The sequence below is a fragment of the Aspergillus foveolatus genome (genome assembly GCF_047715535.1).
Source record: "Aspergillus foveolatus strain CBS 279.81 unplaced genomic scaffold BDW70scaffold_124, whole genome shotgun sequence".
Classification (NCBI taxonomy): domain Eukaryota; kingdom Fungi; phylum Ascomycota; class Eurotiomycetes; order Eurotiales; family Aspergillaceae; genus Aspergillus; species Aspergillus foveolatus.
The window spans coordinates 1-22,758 of record NW_027396188.1 but is presented as its reverse complement, the minus strand read 5'-3'; the positions used below and the strand labels follow the sequence as shown (position 1 = coordinate 22,758).

General features: G+C 49.5%; 8 protein-coding genes across 8 annotated transcripts; 3 read left to right on the top strand and 5 right to left on the bottom strand.

The window, feature by feature from the left end:
• Nucleotides 1–254: 254 nt before the first annotated feature.
• On the bottom strand, nucleotides 255–1,596 carry erg20 (bifunctional (2E,6E)-farnesyl diphosphate synthase/dimethylallyltranstransferase). The gene is made up of 2 exons (XM_073738379.1): nucleotides 1,327–1,596; nucleotides 255–1,267 (listed from the first exon to the last, which is right to left on the bottom strand). Exons 1-2 carry the CDS (start codon nucleotides 1,444–1,446, stop codon nucleotides 344–346), a joined length of 1,044 nt encoding a protein of 347 aa, XP_073591080.1. The 5' UTR covers nucleotides 1,447–1,596; the 3' UTR covers nucleotides 255–343.
• A 191-nt stretch (nucleotides 1,597–1,787) lies between these two features.
• Nucleotides 1,788–4,263, top strand: BDW70DRAFT_166342 (anaphase promoting complex subunit CDC23). The gene is made up of 4 exons (XM_073741963.1): nucleotides 1,788–1,950; nucleotides 2,009–2,714; nucleotides 2,763–2,946; nucleotides 2,994–4,263. The coding sequence occupies exons 1-4, from the start codon at nucleotides 1,847–1,849 to the stop codon at nucleotides 4,013–4,015; spliced, it is 2,016 nt and encodes a 671-aa protein (XP_073591079.1). The 5' UTR covers nucleotides 1,788–1,846; the 3' UTR covers nucleotides 4,016–4,263.
• A 206-nt stretch (nucleotides 4,264–4,469) lies between these two features.
• On the bottom strand, nucleotides 4,470–8,060 carry BDW70DRAFT_18467 (ATP dependent DNA ligase domain protein). The gene is made up of 2 exons (XM_073743459.1): nucleotides 6,597–8,060; nucleotides 4,470–6,547 (listed from the first exon to the last, which is right to left on the bottom strand). Exons 1-2 carry the CDS (start codon nucleotides 7,745–7,747, stop codon nucleotides 4,588–4,590), a joined length of 3,111 nt encoding a protein of 1,036 aa, XP_073591078.1. The 5' UTR covers nucleotides 7,748–8,060; the 3' UTR covers nucleotides 4,470–4,587.
• A 10-nt stretch (nucleotides 8,061–8,070) lies between these two features.
• Nucleotides 8,071–9,851, bottom strand: BDW70DRAFT_145144 (SF3a splicing factor complex subunit PRP9). The gene is made up of 3 exons (XM_073738378.1): nucleotides 9,740–9,851; nucleotides 8,284–9,677; nucleotides 8,071–8,232 (listed from the first exon to the last, which is right to left on the bottom strand). The coding sequence occupies exons 1-3, from the start codon at nucleotides 9,827–9,829 to the stop codon at nucleotides 8,208–8,210; spliced, it is 1,509 nt and encodes a 502-aa protein (XP_073591077.1). The 5' UTR covers nucleotides 9,830–9,851; the 3' UTR covers nucleotides 8,071–8,207.
• Nucleotides 9,852–10,004: 153 nt separating this feature from the next.
• Nucleotides 10,005–12,020, top strand: BDW70DRAFT_18449 (ATP-dependent RNA helicase eIF4A). The gene is made up of 5 exons (XM_073743458.1): nucleotides 10,005–10,076; nucleotides 10,130–10,384; nucleotides 10,431–11,324; nucleotides 11,386–11,657; nucleotides 11,725–12,020. Exons 1-4 carry the CDS (start codon nucleotides 10,046–10,048, stop codon nucleotides 11,403–11,405), a joined length of 1,200 nt encoding a protein of 399 aa, XP_073591076.1. The 5' UTR covers nucleotides 10,005–10,045; the 3' UTR covers nucleotides 11,406–11,657; nucleotides 11,725–12,020.
• Nucleotides 12,021–12,542: 522 nt separating this feature from the next.
• Nucleotides 12,543–15,502, bottom strand: BDW70DRAFT_154326 (WD40-repeat-containing domain protein; the record flags this gene model as incomplete). Its single annotated transcript, XM_073739826.1, has 8 exons — nucleotides 12,543–12,654; nucleotides 12,707–12,827; nucleotides 12,905–13,385; nucleotides 13,435–13,731; nucleotides 13,888–13,982; nucleotides 14,049–15,010; nucleotides 15,124–15,355; nucleotides 15,385–15,502. 8 exons carry the CDS (start codon nucleotides 15,500–15,502, stop codon nucleotides 12,543–12,545), a joined length of 2,418 nt encoding a protein of 805 aa, XP_073591075.1.
• Nucleotides 15,503–16,491: 989 nt separating this feature from the next.
• BDW70DRAFT_18431 (Auxin Efflux Carrier superfamily) lies at nucleotides 16,492–18,221 on the bottom strand. The gene is made up of 3 exons (XM_073743457.1): nucleotides 17,520–18,221; nucleotides 17,245–17,425; nucleotides 16,492–17,169 (listed from the first exon to the last, which is right to left on the bottom strand). The coding sequence occupies exons 1-3, from the start codon at nucleotides 18,083–18,085 to the stop codon at nucleotides 17,080–17,082; spliced, it is 837 nt and encodes a 278-aa protein (XP_073591074.1). The 5' UTR covers nucleotides 18,086–18,221; the 3' UTR covers nucleotides 16,492–17,079.
• Nucleotides 18,222–19,293: 1,072 nt separating this feature from the next.
• Nucleotides 19,294–22,627, top strand: BDW70DRAFT_166334 (uncharacterized protein; the record flags this gene model as incomplete). Its single annotated transcript, XM_073741962.1, has 3 exons — nucleotides 19,294–20,699; nucleotides 20,762–22,484; nucleotides 22,576–22,627. Exons 1-3 carry the CDS (start codon nucleotides 19,538–19,540, stop codon nucleotides 22,625–22,627), a joined length of 2,937 nt encoding a protein of 978 aa, XP_073591073.1. The 5' UTR covers nucleotides 19,294–19,537.
• Between the last annotated feature and the right edge of the window lie 131 nt (nucleotides 22,628–22,758).

Genomic DNA, 22,758 nt, shown 5'->3' with positions numbered 1-22,758 from the left:
GATATTTTTAGTTAGAGCGACTTGCTGAGAGGCCGACAGAATAGGGGATCGACAGGGTTGAAACGTGAAACCTTCCAGCGACTCCTAAACCCTGAACGGCGCAAAGCCTGGGACCATGGGGTTAAGCTTTGGACATCCAGAACCTTTGGTATTTAATGATAAACCAGAAATAATTCTTGTCGCGCAAATTCAAGCTACAAGATATCATGACTTATTCTTGGAGGGATACATAATCTGTGTACAAATCCACTTTTGTTGCTCAAAAACACTCATGAAATCCGAATTAATATTTTTAGTCTATTCTGCGAGGTATCTCAAAATGGCATCCTGTACTGCCTATTGCTTATTTACTGCGCTTGTAGATCTTGCCGAGGAATGCCTCGAAAACCTCCTTCTTCAACCCTTCAGTCTCGTCGACAGCCGCAATCTTCGTCTTGAGCTCGCCCACAATCTTCTCTTCGTACTCCTTGTAGACGGATTCGAGGTCCAATTCCCGGAAAATAGCCTTGACCTTGGCCTCTTGCTCAGCGTCCTTACGACCATAGGCAGCGTCGAGCACCTTGCGCTGCTCGGCGCTGCAGCGCTGCAGAGCCTGGTTCACCAACCAAGAGCACTTGTTGTCCTGAATATCTGTTCCGATCTTGCCAATGACCTCGGGGTCGCCGTACGCATCAAGGTAGTCATCCTGGACCTGGAAGTATTGACCGAGAGGAATGAGGATATCGTGAGCCTGACGGAGGTTCTCAGGGGTAGCGAGCTGAAGGTAGTGGAGGGCCAGGGCAACCGGGAGGTAGAAGCTGTAGTAGGCGGTCTTGTAGGTGACAATGAACATGTACTTCTCCATGGAGAAGTTGTCGAGATCGACCTTGTCCTCGGGCGCGGTGATCAGATCGCACAGCTGGCCCAGCTCCGTCTGCCAGGTGGTCTCATGGAACAGCTCAATAAAGTCGACGTAGGCAGGGTGTGAACGGAATTGCTTTTTCAGGATAACGTAGATACCGGATTCAAGGAGGAAAGCGTCGTTGATGGCAATGAGACCGACCCCCTGGTGGCGGTACCAGCAGGGCTGGCCGCGACGGGTGATTGAGCCGTCCATAAGGTCATCGCTGACGAGGAAGAAGGCCTGAAGCAGCTCGGTCAGCCACCCAAGCGTAGCAAGGTCCTTGTATTGTTCCTCGCTCAGTTCCTTCTGCAGGAGGGCTACGCCGGTGTCGGGGACAGAGAGACCGCGGTTGAGCTTGCCACCAGGAACGTTGGTGTGAATGGCCTATAGACCAAATAATGATCAGTAACCTGGACCAATTAGAAGCCATTTAGTCATGATACCTTGCTGAACCAGTCCTGAGCATTTTGGGGCAGGTTGTATTTCCTCGCATGGTCAAGCATGGCCTCAGCCAGGGAGGGGAAGACCGCCTCGAAGGCAGCGCGGCTTGTAGTAGAAGGCATTGCGGAGTATGCGGCGGAAAGAGAATTCAGAAATCAGGGCACAACCAGCGCAATTGAGCAGACACCTGTGGTTTAGCGGTGGATGTCAGACAGGACGGAATCTCTGGACTATAAGATAAAAGTCAGGACGACGATCCCTTTGTCTGCGACCGGGGTGCCGGAGTAAGTCGAAAAAGGAGTACGAAGTCTACCGAGTAGCCCCAGTACCTGGCACCTGGCTGCCCCGCCAAGCTCCGTTTTGCATTGTTTGTTTGTCGCGTGGCCCAATTGGGAAATCCAGGCTTTCTGCCGGCAGGTGCACGTCCGATAAACAAGGTCAGTCGAGCGAGCAGGCTCTCTTGTCGAATTTATATGCTGACGAAGCTGTGACAGGGCACAGGGTCGCGTCACTGGCTTAAACATGGCCTCCAATTTCTCCGAAGATAATATCAAGGAGCTCAAATACCGCCTGGAAGCCGCAGCTATCCAATGCTCCGAGCGATGTCTTTATCAGTCCGCAAAATGGTAGACTTTCCATCAGTCCTTTCGCTCCTCGCTGCTTGCTCAGTAAATATACTCACAGGGCGGCCGAAATTCTTGACTCTATCGTCCCAATAGACAACTATGACACCGATCCAGACTCGCTTATGGACGTTACCGATCCGCGACCGCAGAATCCCTACCTACGAGCCCAGGATCCGGTGGAAGCTGCGCTTGAAGCTCAAGAGCACCATAAATACCTCCTAGCAAAGTCATATTTCGACACTCGCGAATACGATCGATGCGCCTCAGTGTTCCTCCCCCCGGCAATATCGCCCGTCTCATTATCAACATCGTCGCCGAAATCAAAACTCAAATCATCACTAAGGAACCGTAAATCACAGGGCTCTCCACACACTGGGTCGAAAGACAACGATTTGAAGAGGAGTCCATATCCAAAACTCAGTCAGAAATCGTTATTCCTCGCATTATATGCCAAATATCTCGCCGGGGAAAAGCGAAAGAATGAGGAAACGGAGATGGTTCTAGGCCCGGCGGACGGCGGTGCGACTGTCAACCGAGAGCTTCCAGATCTTGCCCGTGGATTAGAAGGCTGGTTTGCGGAGCGTCAGGAGAAGGGTGTTGAAGATCAAAACCACGGATGGCTCGAATATCTGTACGGAGTCATCCTCATCAAAGGACGAAACGAGGAGGAAGCGAGGAAGTGGCTAATCAGGAGTGTCCATCTGAACCCTTTCCACTGGGGTGCGTGGCAGGAGTTGAACGATCTGCTTGCAAGTACAGAAGATGTTCGTTTCTCGACTTCCGCCTGGCGTCCTGATACTGACCGCGTACAGTTGAAGCAAGTCGTTGAACACCTACCGCAAAACATCATGACTCTCATCTTCCACGTCCATTGCAGCCAGGAGCTGTATCAAGCCACGGAGGATACTTACCAGACCCTATCTGAACTTGAGAATATTTTTCCTACCAGCGCCTTCCTCAAGACGCAGAGAGCCCTACTCTACTACCACTCAAAAGGTACATCTGCTCTATCTGCGTCGCAATGGCCGCTAACTTTGCTGCAGACTTTGAAGAAGCATCTCACATCTTCACGGACATCCTAATCACATCTCCCCACCGCCTCGACAGTCTTGACCATTACTCCAACATACTCTACGTGATGGGGGCCCGGCCGCAACTAGCCTTCGTAGCCCAAGTCGCGACCGCCACAGATAAATTCCGCCCTGAAACATGCTGCGTTGTCGGGAACTACTATTCCCTCAAATCCGAACACGAAAAGGCGGTTATGTATTTCCGCCGCGCTCTGACCCTAGACCGCAACTTCCTTTCCGCCTGGACGCTCATGGGCCACGAATACATTGAGATGAAAAATACCCACGCCGCCATCGAATCCTATCGCCGTGCCGTCGATGTCAACCGCAAGGACTACCGCGCCTGGTACGGTCTCGGTCAGGCCTACGAAGTCTTAGACATGTCTTTTTATGCCCTCTTCTACTACCAGCGCGCCGCGGCGCTTCGCCCCTACGACCCCAAGATGTGGCAAGCCGTAGGTTCCTGCTATGCAAAGATGGGCCGCATCGAGCAGAGCATCAAAGCTCTCAAGCGCGCCCTCGTCGCAGGCTCATACTACGCCGAAGATCCCTCGCAGCACGGCGGGCGCAAAATTCTCGACCCGGAAACACTCTATCAGATCGCTACTCTCTATGAACGTCTCGAGGACGAAGAAGAAGCAGCCGCTTATATGGAACTCACATTGCAGCAAGAAACAGGTGGACAGCCAGATGAAGTATCCGATGTATCTGATAGCGAGATCGAAGACGACCAGTCAGCTACAGCTTCAACCTCTGGAGCCAATCAGCGGCGCGCAAGGAGACGCCCCAACGATGACGAGGAGGCATACCACGGCACAGGGCCAACGGCTACAACTTCAAAAGCGCGGCTATGGCTTGCCCGATGGTCTTTAAGGCATGGAGACTTGGAACGTGCGGATCAGCTCGCAGGGGAATTGTGCCAGGATGGTGTGGAGGTTGAAGAGGCCAAGGCGTTGATGAGGGATGTCCGGGCGCGAAGGGAAGCGGGTGCATGATCTGTTTTCTCCGGATTTTTTGTCATTTTCAACTTCAGCTTTTTGCGACGCATTTCCTCTACATTGCTCTGAAAATTGTGTCGTTTTCTCGGCGCATTGACAAATAGCGCGGCGTTTCTTGTTGGCCGGTGGGCATTTATGCTTGATACCATGATTATTATGTTTGCGAGTGGTATACTTTGCAGTTTAGGTCATGAAATGATGGCATTGTCATCTCCTTTAGATATGACTCTTAAGGATGGGATAAGACCTGGAAATTTTATCGGCCATTGCTACAAGAAGACCATAAGCTGTAACGAGGATATATGGATGAGGATCTAGACAAGTAGGAGATTAAAAGCATACTGACTTAGAGTAAGTGATGATCATCCTTAAATCGTTATCAATCTTACATATAGTGAATGCAGACCTATTTACGCGTACCAATGGATTCGAACGTCGGCCAATGATAATATGAAGCCAAAGGCATCATGCATGATTCTAAAGGTTCCACACCATGCAGCATGCCATAGTCTGACAAGAGGTTCTATTCAATCCATGTTATATCACCTGAACAACGCAGATTATCCAGACTACGAACCAACGCGAACCAGAGGTCTAATGGAGCTAAACTCCCCAAGAACCAAGACCTGCTTTCTATCAAACGATATCCTAACATCGGGTATAAACGCAGATACGGGTACTAGACTCCGTCCGAGGGCTGTGTTTAGTTGGGTCCGTCGCGTGGTAGTGGTAACAACGGAGTTTCCGATTAGGTGTTCAGCATCCAAGGGAGTGCTGGGAAACTGATCAACAGGTTCTCTGGATAGGCGACATTTGTCGATATCCCAGGCTATACAGGCGTAGAAATAGACTCGGCTGATTTTATCCCAGGTCTTGCGAAGGCAAAATATATGGTTTTTCCAGTCGATGACCAGGTTTAGGAAGTTTGAGTTGAGAAGGAAGATCCGGCCTTTAGGGTTGTGACTGCATGGAGACGCGGTGAATGCGTTGGAAATGTGTTTGCTTAGTTCGAGCAATGTCGGGCCTAGAGGGTCTCTGGAAATGTTTGCAAACATAATTCCCAAGGTGATGTTTTCGGACGCCGGAAAGAGGTTTGATTTCTCTGGCCTTAGTCGGCGGCTCTCAAAATTCAACATACGAAGGAACTCTTCGAGGGTGTGGGAAACGTTCGATAGACCGTGCTGGACTTTCGAAGCAGTTCCGGGGTGGATATAGATAGGTATTTTGGTGAGAGGTGATCTGGGAGGTTCTTCAGGGTCTGCTTTTCGCTCGCTGGCCGAGACTAATTGAATGTCGGTGCTAGTGTGATCGCTTCGTGGAAGACCTCCTTTGGTTGCGAGGTATTGTGCGGAAGATGTGACTACCAAAGCTGGATTAACCACTTCTGTCACTAGTTGGGCGCTGTCGGATTCTTTGTAGGTATTTTTGGCGCATGATTCAGACGCAGATGGCGATGCTTTTCGTTTTCTAGCATTTCCCTGTGACGAGAGATTGCTATTGTTTGCCAAAACGTTGCTTCCAGATGATCCGTTTGATGAACTCGATGGCGAACGATCAATATATATGGGGATAGCCTTTGCGGAAGCAGGAGAGCTAACGGTAGACACGCTTTGTGACTCATCTGGACAATAGCCTGGCTTAGATGTACCCGACCTGACGCGGTTCGTCCATTCTGCTTCCTCATCGAGCAGCTCTTCCGAAGGAACGGATGTCGCCGTCTCAGCTAGAACCTGTAACTCTCGAAAGGATGCAGCATCTTCGATTAACCGATCTGAATGGATCTTCAGAATCCTGGGGAAACGGATTGTATAATATCGAGCGCCTGATGGCTTCTCAAAACCACTTCCCATCACTTCAACAACAAATGGTGTCTTGAAGACAACATCTATTGTTGGCATGCCCGGCCTTATGTCTCCAATGATCACTCCATCGCCAGAATCTACACTTCGGGCGCTATACTTGCCAAAGCTGTTGAGGATTTGCATGTTTGCCCGGCTTATGCCATGCTGGTCGATCACATCTATGATGCGGAACCTAGGTTCGGTATTGGACTGTAAAATAGCCTCCTTGTTTTCAAGACAACCCACAAAGAAGTGTGTCCACGTTTCCTTCTTTGCGAGTCCAAGCATAGTTGCATCACGAGCATTGTATGCTGCACCGACTAACACAAGATCTACTGTATCGCCCAATCCTGGGATGTAATCCTTTTTGAGCTTGATCCAACGGCCTTCGCAACCAACCCCGGGCTCCACCAGGATGGGAAAATATGGGTCCTCGCACCCTTTTAGAATGAAGCCTTCCCAGCGTTCAGCAATTCCCTTAGAAAAAAGCGTCTCGAGTTTGGCTTGACCGTCTGAGCGGGAGAAGTCAATGATACGCTGGTCAGCGATATCAGAAACACCCGAGATTATTTGTACTGTATTCTTGAGGAGCAATCGCCTTTCTCGATGCGGTTTTCGTAGCAAGATGTTGTCATCGAGGACAAGTATATCGAAAAACACCACCATCAAGCATTCATATGGCTGCGGTCTACTCCTGTTAGCAACAGCATGCAGAGGTCTCGCTGGGTAAAACTGACGGAGAATCGCTTTCCGTTCCAATAAAAACGCCTGACCTTGAGACGAATTTACGCAGCTTATGGAAGGGCATGATGGTTTTGCGCTTGTGACTCCAAACAAGAAGCTCACCCTCCAGAATGCAGCGATATTTAAATCTGCAGTCATCCCTACCTATCCTCAAAGATTTTCGTATGGCTTGATGAACACCGGCCCTGTCAGAGGTGGAGTCTTTGCCGCTCTTAGAAAATATCTGAATGCAGCTTGATTGCTTCGAAAGGTCGATGTGTATCTGACAATACTCACCGTCATACTTCCTCTCAACACTCATCCTCCGCTGACCCACCATGTTGCGGCAGTGCTTAATACTTCGTGCCTTCAAGTACTCCGGCCTTCCGATCTTGATCCCAATCTTTGGTATGAGATGATGCAAAGCTATTTTGCCCAAGTCTCTCGCATATCCAATTTCAGGCCTAGGTGGAAAATGTATGATAGGTTCGGAGGAAAGCAACGTCACTGCCGCTTCAAATGAATTTTGGAAGAGCAATAGGTGCGGGAGCAGGAAATGGAAACTCTTCAGCGTCAACCTTTCCGGCAGCGTATCAGAGAAGTGAGTCTTGAGTATCATTCGCGTCAGCCACTTGGCGTCCCTGCTACTGAGCCGACGGTATAGAGGAGCGAGCGTCTCCTCTACATCAACCGCTGAACGCTGCTTCCTGACACTTGGCCCGGAAAATCGGCATCGCGAAGCGATGACATTCAATGCCGTGTCAATCTCCTCCACAGTCACCTCTTGGCCGCTGACAATATGATTTTCTGCTTGTCTCATCACGTTCTCCACGCATTGACCGAGGTCTGCTCCGCCAGATACACGCCATTTCTCGAGTTCCTCGCGTCGCGATAACCCGAGCAGCAAGCATCTGCCAATAATCCTGGCCAAGTTGGTATCTTTCAACCAGTAAACTCGGTCCGCTCGCTTCTCCGGGAACATGCAGGAAAGGAGCGCCAGTCGGTCGGTGTCAGGAGACCGCAGCTTTTTGTCATGCCGGGCAAACCACTGCGTAACAGTTCGGACATCTGGGTTTCGGTTCTTATTCTCGGTCGCTGCTTTTAGAACCTTGTTGCCCTCCAGGGACGAGAGAAGATCACATAGGTAAGTGAACTTGAACCCCATGTATTACGCCAGTATTGTCTGGGTTGCGTTTTAAACACGACAACGTCTCCGGTTTTGCGTATCTCTCATGGGAATGTTGGTTAGATATATATTCAGCCCACGCAGTCTCGAATCTCGAACTTGAAATCATTGATCGAAGCACAAGAGACTTTGAAAGAAACCTGACGCGAGCGGGGCAGGTAAAAGCGCACAGAACGCGACCTTGGTTCACGACAGCACGTGACTGATTTTGTGGTCAAGACTAGAAGGGACAAGGGCCCAGGAGTTGGAGGACTCGTATATGCTAGGTGAAATGTGTAGAATACAAGGGCACACTATGTAGATGCACTAGTCAGCGCCTGGACATTCAATTTTCACTATTTATTCAACATCCCGATGGTATAAGCTAAAAGAGATACCTGCAACGCCAGGTTCGGCCATAATGGACAAAAAAAATGCAAATACTGACCCAGCATTCACTCTAGAGAATACCTTGTTTCTGAAGACTGGTAGTCGTTAGCAGGATAACTGATGCACGGGAGATAAGGAGATCATACTCAAGGTAAATCCGCTCAGGCATCACATTGCCCTCTGCATCCTCCATCTGTACAACGTTGTCACGGAGCTCTCTCTCCTTCTTGCGGTCTTGCTCTAATTTCTCCCAAAGCCGTATGGCATCGTCTATCTTGGTGATTTCTCGGAAGAGGTTTGTGTTTGACGTGATGCCGAGACATTTCAGTCCGAATATATGCAACGCTTCGGAGAAATGTTTGTCGAATGCGCGACGGCCCATGTAAACATAGTTACCGCAAATCTCGCAAGAATATTCCACGCCCAGCCCATGTAGTTTGTAGAGCCAGTACGGAATAGGCTTGCCATCCCATGCGAGGGGAAGTTTGAGAGGATTGTAGATGCGATCTTCGCCTTCCTCATCCGACTCGTTGCCACGGTCACCCTTGGCGTCTTCGGTCTCTGCGAGCATAGCCTCAAGCTCCATTTGACGCTCACGCTCTGTCATACCTTGTCTCCGCTCAACATTGATCTTTGTTGCCTGACGCTCGTTGATGAGTACTCTTGCTAAAGAACGAACGCGGTGCTCGCGCTCAGCAACTGCTCGCTCTTTCAAGCGGTGAGCTGCCGATGGCCCGCTGGCGGACGGCGTAGGTCCTTCGCCCGAACCACCAGCAGCTTTACGGGCCTCGGCAGCCCGAATGTGCTTCTTGCCTGTTAAGTGATTCCTGTACACATTTTCGTTCTTGAACTCCTTCTCACAATCGGCGCACCATATACCCTCACCAGATCCCTCGGTTTTGGGGCCTGCTGTGCCATTGTTGATCTTCTCTTCTTCCCATCCAGGGACCTCATTCGCAGCCCACTGTTTCTCAAAATCCTCGTCGAAGCTAGCAAAGATCTTGCTCAAATCCTGTAAGGGCCTAGCTTTCTTGATGAATTCCTCAAGATAGTTTGCAAGCTCCCCTACATATTGGAAATATTTGTCCGAGAGCTTGTTGTTTCGTTTAATCGGTAATTTCGGGGGCGTGAAAGCATCGAATACGTCGAGATATTGTATGTATGATAGCCTCTTAACTCCCGGCAGGTTCAAATATTGGTCATGCAAGGTTGTGAGATCGAGGAACTGCCCGTATCCTTCTTCACCAGTAAACATCGTATCAACCTCCAGCCCCGTCGGTTCGCCCTCCCCTGGTTGGCGGCGCTTGTAGGCTCGCTCAAGGTTCTCAACTGGTTCATTCGGATACCGCTTGTGAAAGTCCTTGATTTCGTCTAGTCGTTTGTAGAATTCCTCGAACTGATCGCCGGTTGAGATGGCCTGGATTTCCTTCTCGCGTTGGCCTTCGGCATTCTTGTAGATATCGAGCAACCTCCTCGACTGATCATCAATGCGGTTTAAAAAATGCGCTATCTCATGGTCACGAGCCAGACGTTCGCGTATCTGTACGAGATTGCAATGGATTAGCGATGAGTAGACTGAGAAAAACCGTCAGGTCAGCTCACATTACGGGGTTCTTCTGCAACGCGGTCTGCTATAGCTTGTTCCAGCCTCTCCAAATCTTCGTGTATGAATCGCTGATCTTCGAGCAACATGATGTATCAGGTCTGATTCTCAATCCGGAATCTCACCAACAGTGTCGGCTTGAGGACATTGCCGCCGCTGTTTCAAGAGCTCTGCAGCGCGATCCATTCACGTGACCGAGGCGGTCGACCGCTCGGCGAAAAGTCGCGCGGCGAAATACTGAAGTCCTACCTCTCACCAACAGCACTCTATATTAAATCTTCTTTTACTCATAATCAGTAGTAAAAATGGCGGACGGAATTGACAGGCGAGCCGATGGTAAGTTATTATCAGTTAACACCGATGCGCAAACGCTAACGGCGCAAATTCAGACAAAATGGAGTTTAACACCTCCAAGGAGGTCACCGTTGCTCCCACTTTCGAGGATATGCATCTAAAGGAAAGCCTTCTTCGTGGTATCTACGCATACGGATACGAGTCACCATCAGCTGTTCAGTCCCGCGCGATCGTCCAGATCTGCAAGGGTCGCGATACAATCGCTCAAGCGCAGTCCGGTACCGGTAAAACGGCGACTTTCTCGATCAGCGCTCTGCAAGTCATCGATACCGTTGTTCGCGAAACTCAAGGTATGCAGGAAAATGACTGTTGCTTTTCATATCTAACATAGGGTAGCACTTGTTCTCTCTCCCACCCGCGAACTTGCGACTCAGATTCAGTCGGTCATCATGGCCCTTGGTGATTACATGAACGTTCAATGTCACGCTTGTATTGGAGGCACAAATATCGGTGAAGACATTCGCAAGCTCGATTACGGTCAACACGTTGTGTCTGGTACACCCGGCCGTGTCGCCGATATGATCCGGAGACGTCACCTGCGCACGCGTCATATCAAGATGTTGGTCCTTGATGAAGCCGACGAACTCCTCAACCGCGGATTTCGAGAACAGATTTACGATGTCTACCGTTATCTCCCCCCAGCCACGCAAGTTGTTGTCGTATCCGCTACCCTCCCCTACGATGTGCTTGATATGACGACCAAATTCATGACAGACCCCGTCCGTGTCCTCGTCAAGCGTGATGAATTGACGCTCGAAGGCATCAAGCAATACTTCATCGCTGTCGAGAAGGAAGAATGGAAGTTTGATACTCTATGCGACCTGTACGATACTTTAACTATCACACAAGCCGTCATCTTCTGCAACACCCGTAGAAAGGTCGACTGGCTCACGGACAAGATGCGCGAAGCCAACTTCACAGTATCAAGCATGCATGGAGAGATGCCACAAAAGGAACGAGACAGCATCATGCAGGATTTCCGTCAGGGTAACTCGCGAGTGCTTATCTCCACTGACGTTTGGGCGCGTGGTATCGATGTTCAGCAAGTTTCTCTTGTCATCAACTACGATCTCCCCACCAACCGTGAAAACTACATCCACCGTATCGGTCGAAGCGGTCGGTTTGGTCGCAAGGGTGTTGCCATAAATTTTGTCACGAGTGATGACGTGCGTATCCTGCGCGATATTGAATTATACTACTCTACGCAAATTGACGAGATGCCTATGAATGGTGAGTGCCGCCCCATGACCTCTCCGCGCGATTAAGGACTATGGAACTGACAAACATACAGTTGCCGACCTCCTCTCTTAAACCACCTACCTGTCTACTACGATCTTATTATACCTCGCGCACTTTGAAAATGCTCTCAGCCAACCAGTCAATCTTATCTTGATCACAACTTTCCACACATATTAGTAAACGCACGAGCCGGGTCCGTCTATGCATCCATCCATGTCCACGCCATACCTACGTGGCTAGGCATATTACGTCAGGGACAGCAAGTAAATGCTTGCAAAGGAAAAGCAAAGGCAGAGTGGAGGAAAAGGGAATGTAACCAGATTGGTAAGGCCACTACTCTAGTTACACGCAAGACTGAAGACTAAGAGGACTAACTGTCAATTCTTAAAAGTCATCATATTATAGCGCATCTTTTGATACCTCACCTTCAGTGACGTGACAAAGTGTGTGGCCACCTTAATAGCGTGGGACACTATAGCCTGTGCACTCAATTTAAATCAGAACATAACCACCTGACTATGTCATCGATGTTTGATTGGAATGAACTATCGCAAGTTGTTTTTTTCAGGGGCTGCGCCTACGTAGGTAACACTACCTAATAGTTAAAAGGAAACTCCCCGGCAGTCCGAGCGGATACGTAGAGACACCTATCCGTATCAATTTATATAAAGTAGCCAACTCCCATTAGGCCGAGCAAGTCTAGTTATAGTCAGTTCACGAAAAGTTAGATGGACTTGCGTCTGTGCATGCGTAGAAGTCAAAGAATCAGATATTTGACGAAACACCATAGAGAATGACAATGACAGCCCAAAGCTCGGTTCACTAAATACACCCAACCCCAACAATCCTCGTATTTATTGAGACCGCCAAAACTCGTAGCATAAATAGATAAAGTAGACGATATGAGCGCGTAGGAGACCGTGTATCGAATCAACAAAAATGGGGATAGCAGCTGTATAGGGTAGAAATGCAGAAACTATGAGACAAGATCGGAAGTGGGAAGAGGTTCAACGCCAGGGAAGGGATGCAAAATATGTGACAATCTGTGATACCAAAAGCATGGCGCCAGCGACCTGTATTGAATGGAACACGGTAAAACCGCGAATGATGCGTATATTCAGGAGGTGGGAATGGAAAGGACATGAAATAATTCACTGAGGTTGAGACGATAGTTACGAATTTAGCGAATATACGGGGTTGGACGGGCGATCAGAAACCTGATGTCGACCGCAATGCACTCGTCCGTGCATAGCCGTTCCCAGACACCGCTCGCCGTTTCCCAGGCACACTGTTGGGATGGGCATCGCGCTCTCGAGTCCAGCTGATATGTGATTAGCACGAGGACTTAAGGCATACTGTTTTATAGGACTCACATTTTAACCAAGCAGTCGTCGCCCGCTGATGCGAACATGCCAGGATCTGCAGGGTTCCATGAAATGGCGTTTACACATCCCTCCAAATGTCCTTCGAGAGTCTCAACCAGTGTCCCGTTTTCTTTATGCCAGACATATATCCGAGAATCTTTCCTTGTCAGCAAACTTGCAGAGAAGTATGGAGTGACCGTATCATACCTTCACTGCCACTAACGACAAAGTTTTCTGCGGCGCCCCCAAATGTACTCCGGATGATAAACGTACTCTGCTTCTGACCTTGGAAGCGACGTATGACTTCACTCGTTTCGATGTCTATCAATTGAATCTGGCATTCGGTCAAATTTACAAGCATGTGGCGCGAATCTCTGCTGACAACAACGGAAGTTGCCTTGCTCTTCAACGGAAGAATATATTCTTCCTCGTGGGTGTGGAAGTTGTACACGCGAATCTTCCTCTCAACGTCCACAGCAATCAGGCGCCGGCCGTCGGGTGTGATGGCACAATCATAAACTCGGAAGCCGCCGTGCCACATATACAAACTCTCGCCCCGCATGTTCCAGTGGCATAGCTGGGAGTTCACGTCGAGGGAGGCTGTGACGAACGATTCACCATCAGGAGCCCAAACGGCTGCGGTCACTGGCTCTTGGTGTTTGTTGATAGTGAGGAGACATCTTCCGGTCTGTCTTGGTCAGCTTCGATAATGCGAATAGATCAAGCCTAAAGCATACCTCTGTGCTCCAAACACGAGCTGTTGAATCACGAGAGCAAGTGATCAACTTGGTATCATCTGGGCTCCAAACAGCATGAGCGACCCCGTTCTTATGTTCTCCTAGGATATAAAGCACAGAGAAGGTGCTTGTGTCGTAAATGATTACATTACTGTCCCGGCCCGCCGTGACCAACTTCGTACCGTCGTGGGAAAATTGACAATGCCAGACCTCATCGGTATGTTTATTGAGCTCCAGTTTCGTGCCAAGAGGAAAGTCATCCCGGTCGCACATGTGATCCGAGTAGAGAGATGGAGACTGCGCGGTATTATGATATAAGCACTGGTTTATCTGGTTTTGTTTGACGTGATCCAATAACGTGGCCAGTCGGTTATCTGGAATCATCACCGACGGCGATATCGATTCTGCTTCGGTTAAACTGGTATTCATTGGGGTGGAGTCAACACAACTTACTTGACAACTCAGATAACAACCTTTCTCTCGAGAAGCTGACGGGACCGTCCCAGCTGGCTTGGTCATGAAGATGTTCCGGAGGACACATAAGTAAACTGAGGTATTGTTAGTGAGGGTATTTATGCAAAACCAATCTGCTTACCTGGAAAGAGCGTGCAAACGTCCAACATCGTAGTTCAAAGGCGTAAGCTCATGGCGAAGCACCATTAATGCCGCTCCGAGATCTCGAGCATCAAGGAGCTCTAGGAACTTTTGTTGCCGGAGATAGAACAGCATTTCACTCTTCTCGGCGTTCTCAACCAGTGCCAACTTCTCCTTGCTCGCGGTTTCTTCCTGACCCTGTTCCTGAAAAGATTGTACCAGTATGCGTTCCGCCTCGGCCCACCGTCCCTCGAGCACTGCATTTCTGAAGATCGCAACCGCTGGGCTCTCGAGTTGGTAGCCGCTCTCCTTGCTCAATAATGCGGCCGAATTACTGTAACCAAGCTCGTAGAGACTCTGAATAAGGATTCTGGTCACTTCTTCACGATCATGGTTGAAATATGAAGAAGTTTTTGAAGGCTTCTGGAACCCATCCACCTTCATCTCCCCATTCGAACCAGAATACGAAGCCTGGCCGTTCAGAGCTCGAGACAGGGCCGCCTTCTGAGCGGGCGAGGCGGCCCCGCCCTTCGACAGCTGCGAGAAGTTATTCGTACTCGAGATTCCATCTGGTCGCATATTTGCCAGGCGCCTGCGCTTGGAGAACGGAGGGTGGCCCTCTACTGAGGGGCCGAACTGGGTAGTTTGGTCTTGAGAGCTGATTTCGCTTGCCGCCGTGTGACCTCCCGCGCGACCTCCTGTCCCGTATGTATAGGAATTAAGTGTATCGGATGGACTGAGACGACGGCGACGGTTAGACGCTGTTGAACGCTCGGCGAGACCGGAACGGCGGTCGCTGCTGACAGTGTCTCGCTGGGGTGAGGGCGGGATGCTGTCGACGGGGGAACCGGCGTTCGAACGGGAGAGGATCGGGTCGGACGGGATGGAAGCGTTGGGGAGGTCGGGGGCCGCGGACGAGGGCGAGTGAAAAGGAGGGGCGTCTGCCAGATCGGCTATGTTCCAATCTGCCCTTTCCGCCCGGCTCTGTAGAAGAACCAGGAGAGCAGAACTATATCAGTGGTGGGTCCTGACGCTTGTGGAAGCTCAGTACCCTGCCCTGAGCTGGATCCAGATCAGGAGCCCTTCAATCCTTACCTCGAGGGTAAATACTGGATGTACTGGATGTGATCAAGACGATTTGTGCGAGGGTTCTTGACGATATCGGCTGCAAAGGGAAACAGGGCGAGGAGAGGCTTCAGATCGGGCGGAGTGAGCGAGGTCTTATCGGGCCTACGCTGGGGAAAGCGCAGCTCCACAAGACGAGACGGGAGAAGACGGGGTCGGTATGAGACCAAGATTGAGTGGAAGAGACGAAACGAGACTCGAGCTTGGAAGCGTTGGGCAACCGGTACGGACGGTCTGAACAGGAGCTGGATTTGGTGGAAGGGTGAAAGAAAGCTCTCAGGTAGACAGAGAGATGAGGTTGAAGCATTCGGGGATGGACAGAACTATTCTCCGTGGGCCCGTCACTCATGGGTAAGAATGTTCCAAGCACGATAGCGCCCGCTACGCCGTGGACTGGGTGTTTACAAGGCCAAAGTGGTGAAGCTGCCGATTCAGCCTAACAAATCCACTTTCTACAGCATTGCCCATATCTCAACTATCTCTTGATTCTTATCCTTGAGTCTTATCGTTCCCAAGCAGCCGTCAAGCCGTCACAATATCGAAACTGCAACCCCACAGTTCTTCCATGAATTTTGATCTTTTATCTTCAACTGGACTCAATTGTTCACAGGTAGACTGGTGGCTGATAGACTGGAGTCTTGACTCTTCGACCGCTTCTGAGTCGAATCCTTGCCAACTCAGTGTTTTGAACACTGCGTTGCCAACATACGGCAAAGGCCCAGAATAACGCAGCAGAGTCGACAGTACGTATCAGGCTGGTATCAGCCGAGTCAGGAACCCTTGGGGCTGCGATCCAGCTGACTGATTGGGGCGTCATCCATACCCAACACAGGGATATCCTGACGCCATCGGGAGACTACTAGGCCGGATATTCAAGGGATGTTAGGAGCATGACAATGAACAGTCGTCTGCCAACACGATTGGCTCACAAACTGTAATTCGGGATTATTCTGGCTGTCACGGTTCACCACGGTCTATTTTGGTGCTTATTCTACAGATCGACTACTCTGAGTACTTCGCCAGTACTCGCCAGTACTCGCCAGTACTCCCAAGTTTGCGATGCCAAAGATAAGACTATTTACCTACATCGTAGAGGAATCAAAGCAACGCAATTTGAAAGTGAGGCATCAACCCGCATATTGGACCCCAGATTTTCGTTTCCGCCAGAACAAGACTTCCTGGTACCTAACACAAATGCCATCATAGTGGTACAACACCGGTCCAGGTTTCTCGCCGAACGCCGAGTAGAGGATTCCAGTAGCATGATAGCATGAGTGAACCTTCCGTGGAACAGCGGAACTTTCTAACCCTGTGACCTCATAATGAATCAGTTTCCCCGCCCGCTCTGTTGCCTCGCTCAGAGCTATATATTCACGCCTCCCGAACTTCGTTTTAGTTTATTAAATTCAAAATCTTGAGCTCCATAATTACATCCGTGGCACTGAAATAGCCATCTCCACCTCACTCTTCCTCGAAATTCAGACTTCTTAAATCTTTTACCTTACGACAGCATACTAAAATGGGTGGTTGCGGCTGTGGATCTGGAAGCACCTGCAACTGCAGCGGTCCCAACTCCTGTACTTGCGGTCAGAACTGCCAATGCAAGGAGTGCGGAGTATGCACCCTTCTACAATGTACTTAGAGGTAGTAGAATGCTAACGACTCAATAGAAGTAGTCGCACCTGAGAACCCTCGTTGCGTCTCAGTCGACATGGTGCCTTCCTAGAATACGGATTAACCTACGGCTCGACGACCTCCTGACGAGATTTTCAATGTGTGGAATATGTAATCTAGTCGTTTAAATCAAGAAATCGAGACGAAAGTCACTATAATTTGATTCTGAAATCAATATGCAATATTTTTTGAGTCTCAACGTGAAGTAAAGTAAATTTATATCTTAGGTTAACTCTTAGGTTATTTCTTAGGTTAAGCCGACTTCCCCTCGACTACACCTTGACATGCTTTCAAGGCCCCGGTAATCGTGAACGAAATACACGGCGAGAGCATATACATAATCTGCCATCCGTTAGCATGTCCACGATTATCTACCATCCACCACTCTCCAGAAGACGAGGTAGGTAGGCAACATACCGTCAACGTCTTGGCAATAGTCATCTTCTGTGTCTCTGACGCCTTCGCCAATTCTGCGAGTCCCTGGATAACCAGTGCCGGCGGTCCCGCCGGCATGAGCATCATACTGAACCAGAGGATCGGGTCCGACCTCAGCATGGTGGTTTTCTTCGCGAGTCCGTATATGATAGAGATGCTGAGACTATACGGGATAGGCAGGTTAGCAATCATCTCTCTGAATCGACGCGGTTTATCGAATGACGAAAAATCCAGTGATAAGGGAAAGGAGTACTCACGCCGGCCAAATAACAAGCCGTATCAAAAAGATGGTCAGAATCTCCTTCCACCCAGGGTTACTGCTCTGACCACCGCTCCCATCACCGTCGCCATCACCATTAGCGTCTTTCTTCATCTTTTCAAAACTGACCCCTAGCTCGCAGCCAACGACGAAAATCTGCAGCGTCGTGAACAGTTTCCCAATGTTCTTGATACTTGAGGTCAACCATGCATTGAAGATGCCTCCATCCTCATAGCTATTAAAGAACGCTTTGTGCAGTTGCGGAACAAGACCGAGGACGCTGCCGATAAGCGTGCATATGATCGCGATATCAGCCATGGGCGTATCGGGCTTGAAAATTTTCTGGCCGAGATATTTCGGGAAGACAAAGACTGCCTTCTTTGTCCAGCGCCTGATCTTGCCAGAAACGGTGGAGGTATCCTGGCGTTTTTGGATTCGTCCATGGCTGTTGAGTAGGGGACTTTCCTCGTCTGCTGTGCCAGCATAAGGGTCGGTATAATGCGCATCCTCGGCACGACCATTATCATCTCTGTCGTCCCTCTCGTCTTGCTCGCTGGTAAGCATTGTTGGCCCGACTACATACCCGATGGTCTTGCTGATGACGCCGCAAAGCAAAAAATAGCTCTGCGCTCTGGCAACGGCATCAGAGATTGACTCGCTATCCTTCACAATCACCTTTAGACTCCCAACACCCTCAAGTGACTGCAACAGAAGCAATGGCAATGACGTCGTATTGTTGAACGCTGAGGCTGGCGTCACCCAGTCAGGGAGTCTGAGGAGTCTCGACGCCAACCGCGCGAGAAGAATCGAAAAGGTTGTATAGGTGATTGACCAGACTAGTGATGGTCAATTGAATATTCAAGTATGGATATGGGGATAGTACCGAGTACAGGAACATAGTTCAACGCGTTGTCCAGCTTCAACTGCTCGCCTAGATGCACGAGAATTAGGGCTGGCAAGAGGACTTTGACACCTAGACTGGAGACATCGTTGATGGAGGAGCGCTGGATGAGCCCGAATTTGCGGGCTGCGACGCCGTAGGCTAGGGTTAGGAGGACGGAGACGCAGGCCTGTAGGGCGCCCAGGAAGGAGGTTAGGAGGCTTTCCTGAGCCATTTCAACTTACTTTTTCCTTAATCGCGGTATTTGCGGTTAGACGATACAAGGAAACAAAGCACGCGAGCCGGATTTAAACAACGCCTGTTACTGGGTGGCATCTTGTTGTATGTCGTCATGATGGCGAGGGTCTTGGTATAATGGTCTAGATCCACCCGACTTGATGGGCCTTCAACTGCACATTTGCATAGTGACTTCAGCCAAGTGCCTGTTCCTGAAGTAGCCTATACAGTGGGCAACAAAACCACTTTCCTTCAAACACAGGTCATTCTTCTAGGCGCACCGCCAAGACGCTAGCTCTAAGTCTGTGTGCGCATAAAGTGACCTCCTGGTGAACTTTGTGTACATCTCTAACTGACAGGTGTGGGAGTCGCCTAAACACACTACAGCAAACTGGGCACCCGGTTTCCGTGTCCCACCTTCGTCTGTGTGCCGCTCTGCATTGAAGCAGGTACTTTCATGAAAGAGAGCATGATAACTCTCGAGAATGTTTGATTCTCCCCAAGTGGGCGCAGTGCCGGCGTGAGTATGTGCGCAAGGCTGTGTGCACGTGACTGACCTCGCCTCACCTGTTATTGTCGATGGCATCTTACAGGGTATCTTACAGAGTATCTTACAGAGCACCTTGGTCCCACGGTTTACAAAATGATTCTGTATTTGCACCATAAGTTGAGGGGTCAGGCAATGAATAACGCTATATCTCACGGTGTAACAACAAGGTCTTTCATGATGATAGCATGGCTGCTACTTCATTTGACCGGAAACATGATGAGAGTCAGTGAGGACGAATGTGGCGCATGCTGTTAGTACTTGGACACGGTCACAGCCTTGCAGCTAGTAGCCTCATTGCCCCCGCATTAGCAGTCAGGTCACCCTGCTCTTATTTCCAATTTCCTGCTCGATGCGAGGCCTGCTCGTAAACGTCCTGGCAACATTGCCATTCATATATGTTTCCCTATTCAGCGACCATCTGCGCTACTGGTGTATCATCAGCGAACGAACTTGGCAATCCCACCCTAGCCAGATAAACATGCTGCAGGAGATGGATAGCCAGGGTGTTTGGTATGAAGAGCAGGCTGGATTAGACTTGTTCCCCCCTGCGAAGCGACAAAAGACTTCCCACTATGACAGCTTGTCCAGTCTACAACACGATGATTATACCATTGCTTGGATTTGCGCGCTCTCTATAGAGATGGCGGCAGCCCGGGCCATGCTGGATGAGGTTCACCGAGCCTTGCGTACGTCTGCAGACGACAGCAATACTTATACACTAGGAAGAATTGCTCAGCACAACGTTGTTATTGCTTGCCTGCCAGCAGAGCAGTATGGAACAAACAATGCGGCCAACATTATGACGAACATGAAGCGAACGTTTCCACGAATCCGCGCTGGATTGATCGTCGGGATTGGCGGTGGCGTTCCAGGCAAGGCTGATGTGCGTCTGGGTGATATTGTTGTCGGAACAAGGGTGATGCAGTATGATCTTGGAAAAACAGTCGGAGATGGACAGCTCCAACGGACAGCATTTCCAAGGATTCCACACCAGCTGCTCGGGACAGCTGTGTCCAGCCTCCGGGCAAAGCACGAGCTAGGACCGAGTCGAGTTTCATCCATTCTACGGCAGAAGCTTGGGACGCACTCTGAATACAATCGTCCAAGCTTACCAGATCGTCTATACGAAACGACCTACGATCACGCGTCGCCGGCAGCTGGCTGTGATGCATGCGACCATTCGAAGCTTGTACCGCGGAGGAAACGGGCCCTGGACGATGTGGTAATTCACTATGGCGCTATTGCTTCAGGGAATCAAGTCATGAAGACTGGCATTATCCGGGATAGGATTGCTCAACAACTGGATGTCATATGCTTTGAAATGGAGGCTGCTGGTCTGATGGATATCCTCCCTTGTCTCCCAATCCGTGGCATTTGCGACTACGCAGATTCTCACAAGAGTGATGGATGGCAGAGGTATGCCGCTGCTGTAGCTGCAGCATACGCGAGAGAACTACTCGAGGAGCTACCTCTGGCGGTATCCGCATATAATGACTACACGCCCAATGATCGTAAGTTAGCTAATGGTCTTGAGAATGGCATCGAGTTCCGGCACCTAACACCTGACGTATAGGTCGATGTTCAACACATGAAATGCAACTTGAACGCCGGCAGCGCTTGCTTGAATCTCTTAGATTCGACCAGATTGATTCACGTAAATTAACTATCAAATCCGCGCACGCTAAAACATGCCGATGGTTTCTTAGCCATCCTGACTATGAAGCATGGCTCGATCCTGAACAATTGAAGCAAAATCACGGCTTTTTATGGATTAGTGGCAAGCCTGGTGCTGGCAAGTCAACAATCATGAAATTTGCATACTTGAACAGGAAAAAGAAAGCCCGCCACATGCATGCCGTTACTGCTTCCTTTTTCTTCAACGCTCGAGGAGAACCCTTGGAAAAATCAATCCTGGGGATGTACCGATCGTTGCTACTCCAGCTGCTTGAAGGGTATCCTGATCTCCAGGCAGTGCTGGATGATGTTGACCTTGTTCCTCCAAATCAGAATGACTGCCCTTCTTTGAATTCTCTAAAGGGCCTCTTTTGCAATGCAATCACCGCCCTTGGTCAGCGCCCATTTACATGCTTTGTTGATGCTCTTGATGAGTGTGATGAACAACAAGTTGTGGATATGGTACTTTGCTTTGAAGAATTAGCGGAGAAATCTACAGCGAAAGGAGTGCCCCTACGGATATGCTTTTCTAGTCGACATTATCCATATATCGCTAGTCGATGGGGGATTCGGCTTACACTAGAAGATCAGTCGGGCCATGCTGGAGATATGGAAATCTACGTCAGTAGCCGCCTGCAAATTGGGGAGCCAGCGCTTAGAGAGGAACTGCAACCCCAGCTTCTCTCGAAAGCTGCTGGTGTCTTCATGTGGGTTGTCTTGGTTGTTGATATCCTTAACAGAGAATACCGAAGGGGAGGACTGGCTTTGAGGAAACGACTCACAGAAATACCAAGTGATTTAAGCGAATTGTTCAGAGACATCCTGAGGCGTGATAATGAGAATATGGAGGATTTTTTGCTTTGCATCCTCTGGATTCTATACGCAAAACGACCCTTGCAACCAAAGGAGTTCTACCATGCTCTGTGGTCTGGCTTGACTTTGAAGGGTTTAGTCGATCCTGAAATCCCAGATATCAGTTTTCGAGATGACAGTGATACCATATATAACAAATGTGTTATCAGCTCCTCGAAAGGCCTTGCTGAGATAACAAAATCTCAAAAACCAACAATTCAATTTATCCATGAATCTGTCCGAGACTTTCTTATCAAGGATAATGGTTTGCATGAATTGTGGCCTGGTCTTGGAACAGACCTTGAAAGCCAAAGCCATGAGACACTGAAACAATCTTGCAGCTTATATATGACTCATATTTTAGGCGTCGTGGCTGTTAGCAGGCAATTGGCAGAGGCCGAGCCCGACGGGCAAATGGAAATACCAAGAAAGTACCCATTTCTGGAGTATGCTACTCAGCATGTTCTTGACCATGCTAATACTGCGGCAAAATCGGTACCTCAAGACAAGTTCCTCTCTGCCTTTCCTGTTTCTGATTGGGTTAAAGCTAGCAACCTTTTCGAAAAATTCAAGATTCGCAGGTACAGCCCAGAAATAAATCTCTTTTATCTACTCGCAGAGAAGGGACTCTCGGAGTTGATCAGCACAAGGCGCAAAGATGATCAAAATATTCATGCGTTAGGGGGGAGATACAGGTACCCCCTATTTGCTGCTTTAGCCAATTGTAACAGAGACGCTGCCGCTGCTCTCCTAATGGCGCCTTCAAGGATGTGCGACGGAGTTGACATTACAGAGGGTCTAAACCACCGGAAAGATTTGAAACATTATGAAAATCGGACACCGCTATCTTGGGCTGCGCAGGAAGGTCGAGCTATCATTGTCAAGTTGCTTCTCCAAACTGGTGGCAGCCTGAATGAGGTGGACCTGGGCGGTCAAACACCACTCTTACGGGCGTTAGAGAATGGCCATGAGGCTGTGGCAAGGCTCCTGATTGAGCATGGAGCTGATGTCAATGCCAGTGATAATTATGGATGGACACCACTT

Bases quoted from the DNA above. Each gene is read 5' to 3' on its own strand.
- BDW70DRAFT_145144 (XM_073738378.1), bottom strand. From the start codon at position 9,829: ATGTTGCTCGAAGATCAGCGATTCATACACGAAGATTTGGAGAGGCTG. The intron at 9,678-9,739 runs GTGAGCTGACCT...AATCTCGTACAG, and splicing joins TTGCAGAAGAACCCCGTAAT to ATACGCGAACGTCTGGCTCG. The intron at 8,233-8,283 runs GTATGATCTCCT...AACGACTACCAG, and splicing joins CCTGAGCGGATTTACCTTGA to TCTTCAGAAACAAGGTATTC.
- BDW70DRAFT_18449 (XM_073743458.1), top strand. From the start codon at position 10,046: ATGGCGGACGGAATTGACAGGCGAGCCGATG. The intron at 10,077-10,129 runs GTAAGTTATTAT...GCGCAAATTCAG, and splicing joins AATTGACAGGCGAGCCGATG to ACAAAATGGAGTTTAACACC. The intron at 11,325-11,385 runs GTGAGTGCCGCC...ACAAACATACAG, and splicing joins TGACGAGATGCCTATGAATG to TTGCCGACCTCCTCTCTTAA.
- BDW70DRAFT_18431 (XM_073743457.1), bottom strand. From the start codon at position 18,085: ATGCTTACCAGCGAGCAAGACGAGAGGGACGACAGAGATGATAATGGT. The intron at 17,426-17,519 runs GTGAGTACTCCT...TATCCCGTATAG, and splicing joins CGGCTTGTTATTTGGCCGGC to TCTCAGCATCTCTATCATAT. The intron at 17,170-17,244 runs GTATGTTGCCTA...AACGGATGGCAG, and splicing joins CTATTGCCAAGACGTTGACG to ATTATGTATATGCTCTCGCC.
- BDW70DRAFT_166342 (XM_073741963.1), top strand. From the start codon at position 1,847: ATGGCCTCCAATTTCTCCGAAGATAATATCAAGGAGCTCAAATACCGC. The intron at 1,951-2,008 runs GTAGACTTTCCA...ATATACTCACAG, and splicing joins CTTTATCAGTCCGCAAAATG to GGCGGCCGAAATTCTTGACT. The intron at 2,715-2,762 runs GTTCGTTTCTCG...GACCGCGTACAG, and splicing joins TGCTTGCAAGTACAGAAGAT to TTGAAGCAAGTCGTTGAACA.
- BDW70DRAFT_18467 (XM_073743459.1), bottom strand. From the start codon at position 7,747: ATGGGGTTCAAGTTCACTTACCTATGTGATCTTCTCTCGTCCCTGGAG. The intron at 6,548-6,596 runs GTCAGTTTTACC...TAACAGGAGTAG, and splicing joins GGAACGGAAAGCGATTCTCC to ACCGCAGCCATATGAATGCT.
- erg20 (XM_073738379.1), bottom strand. From the start codon at position 1,446: ATGCCTTCTACTACAAGCCGCGCTGCCTTCGAGGCGGTCTTCCCCTCC. The intron at 1,268-1,326 runs GTATCATGACTA...TTTGGTCTATAG, and splicing joins CTCAGGACTGGTTCAGCAAG to GCCATTCACACCAACGTTCC.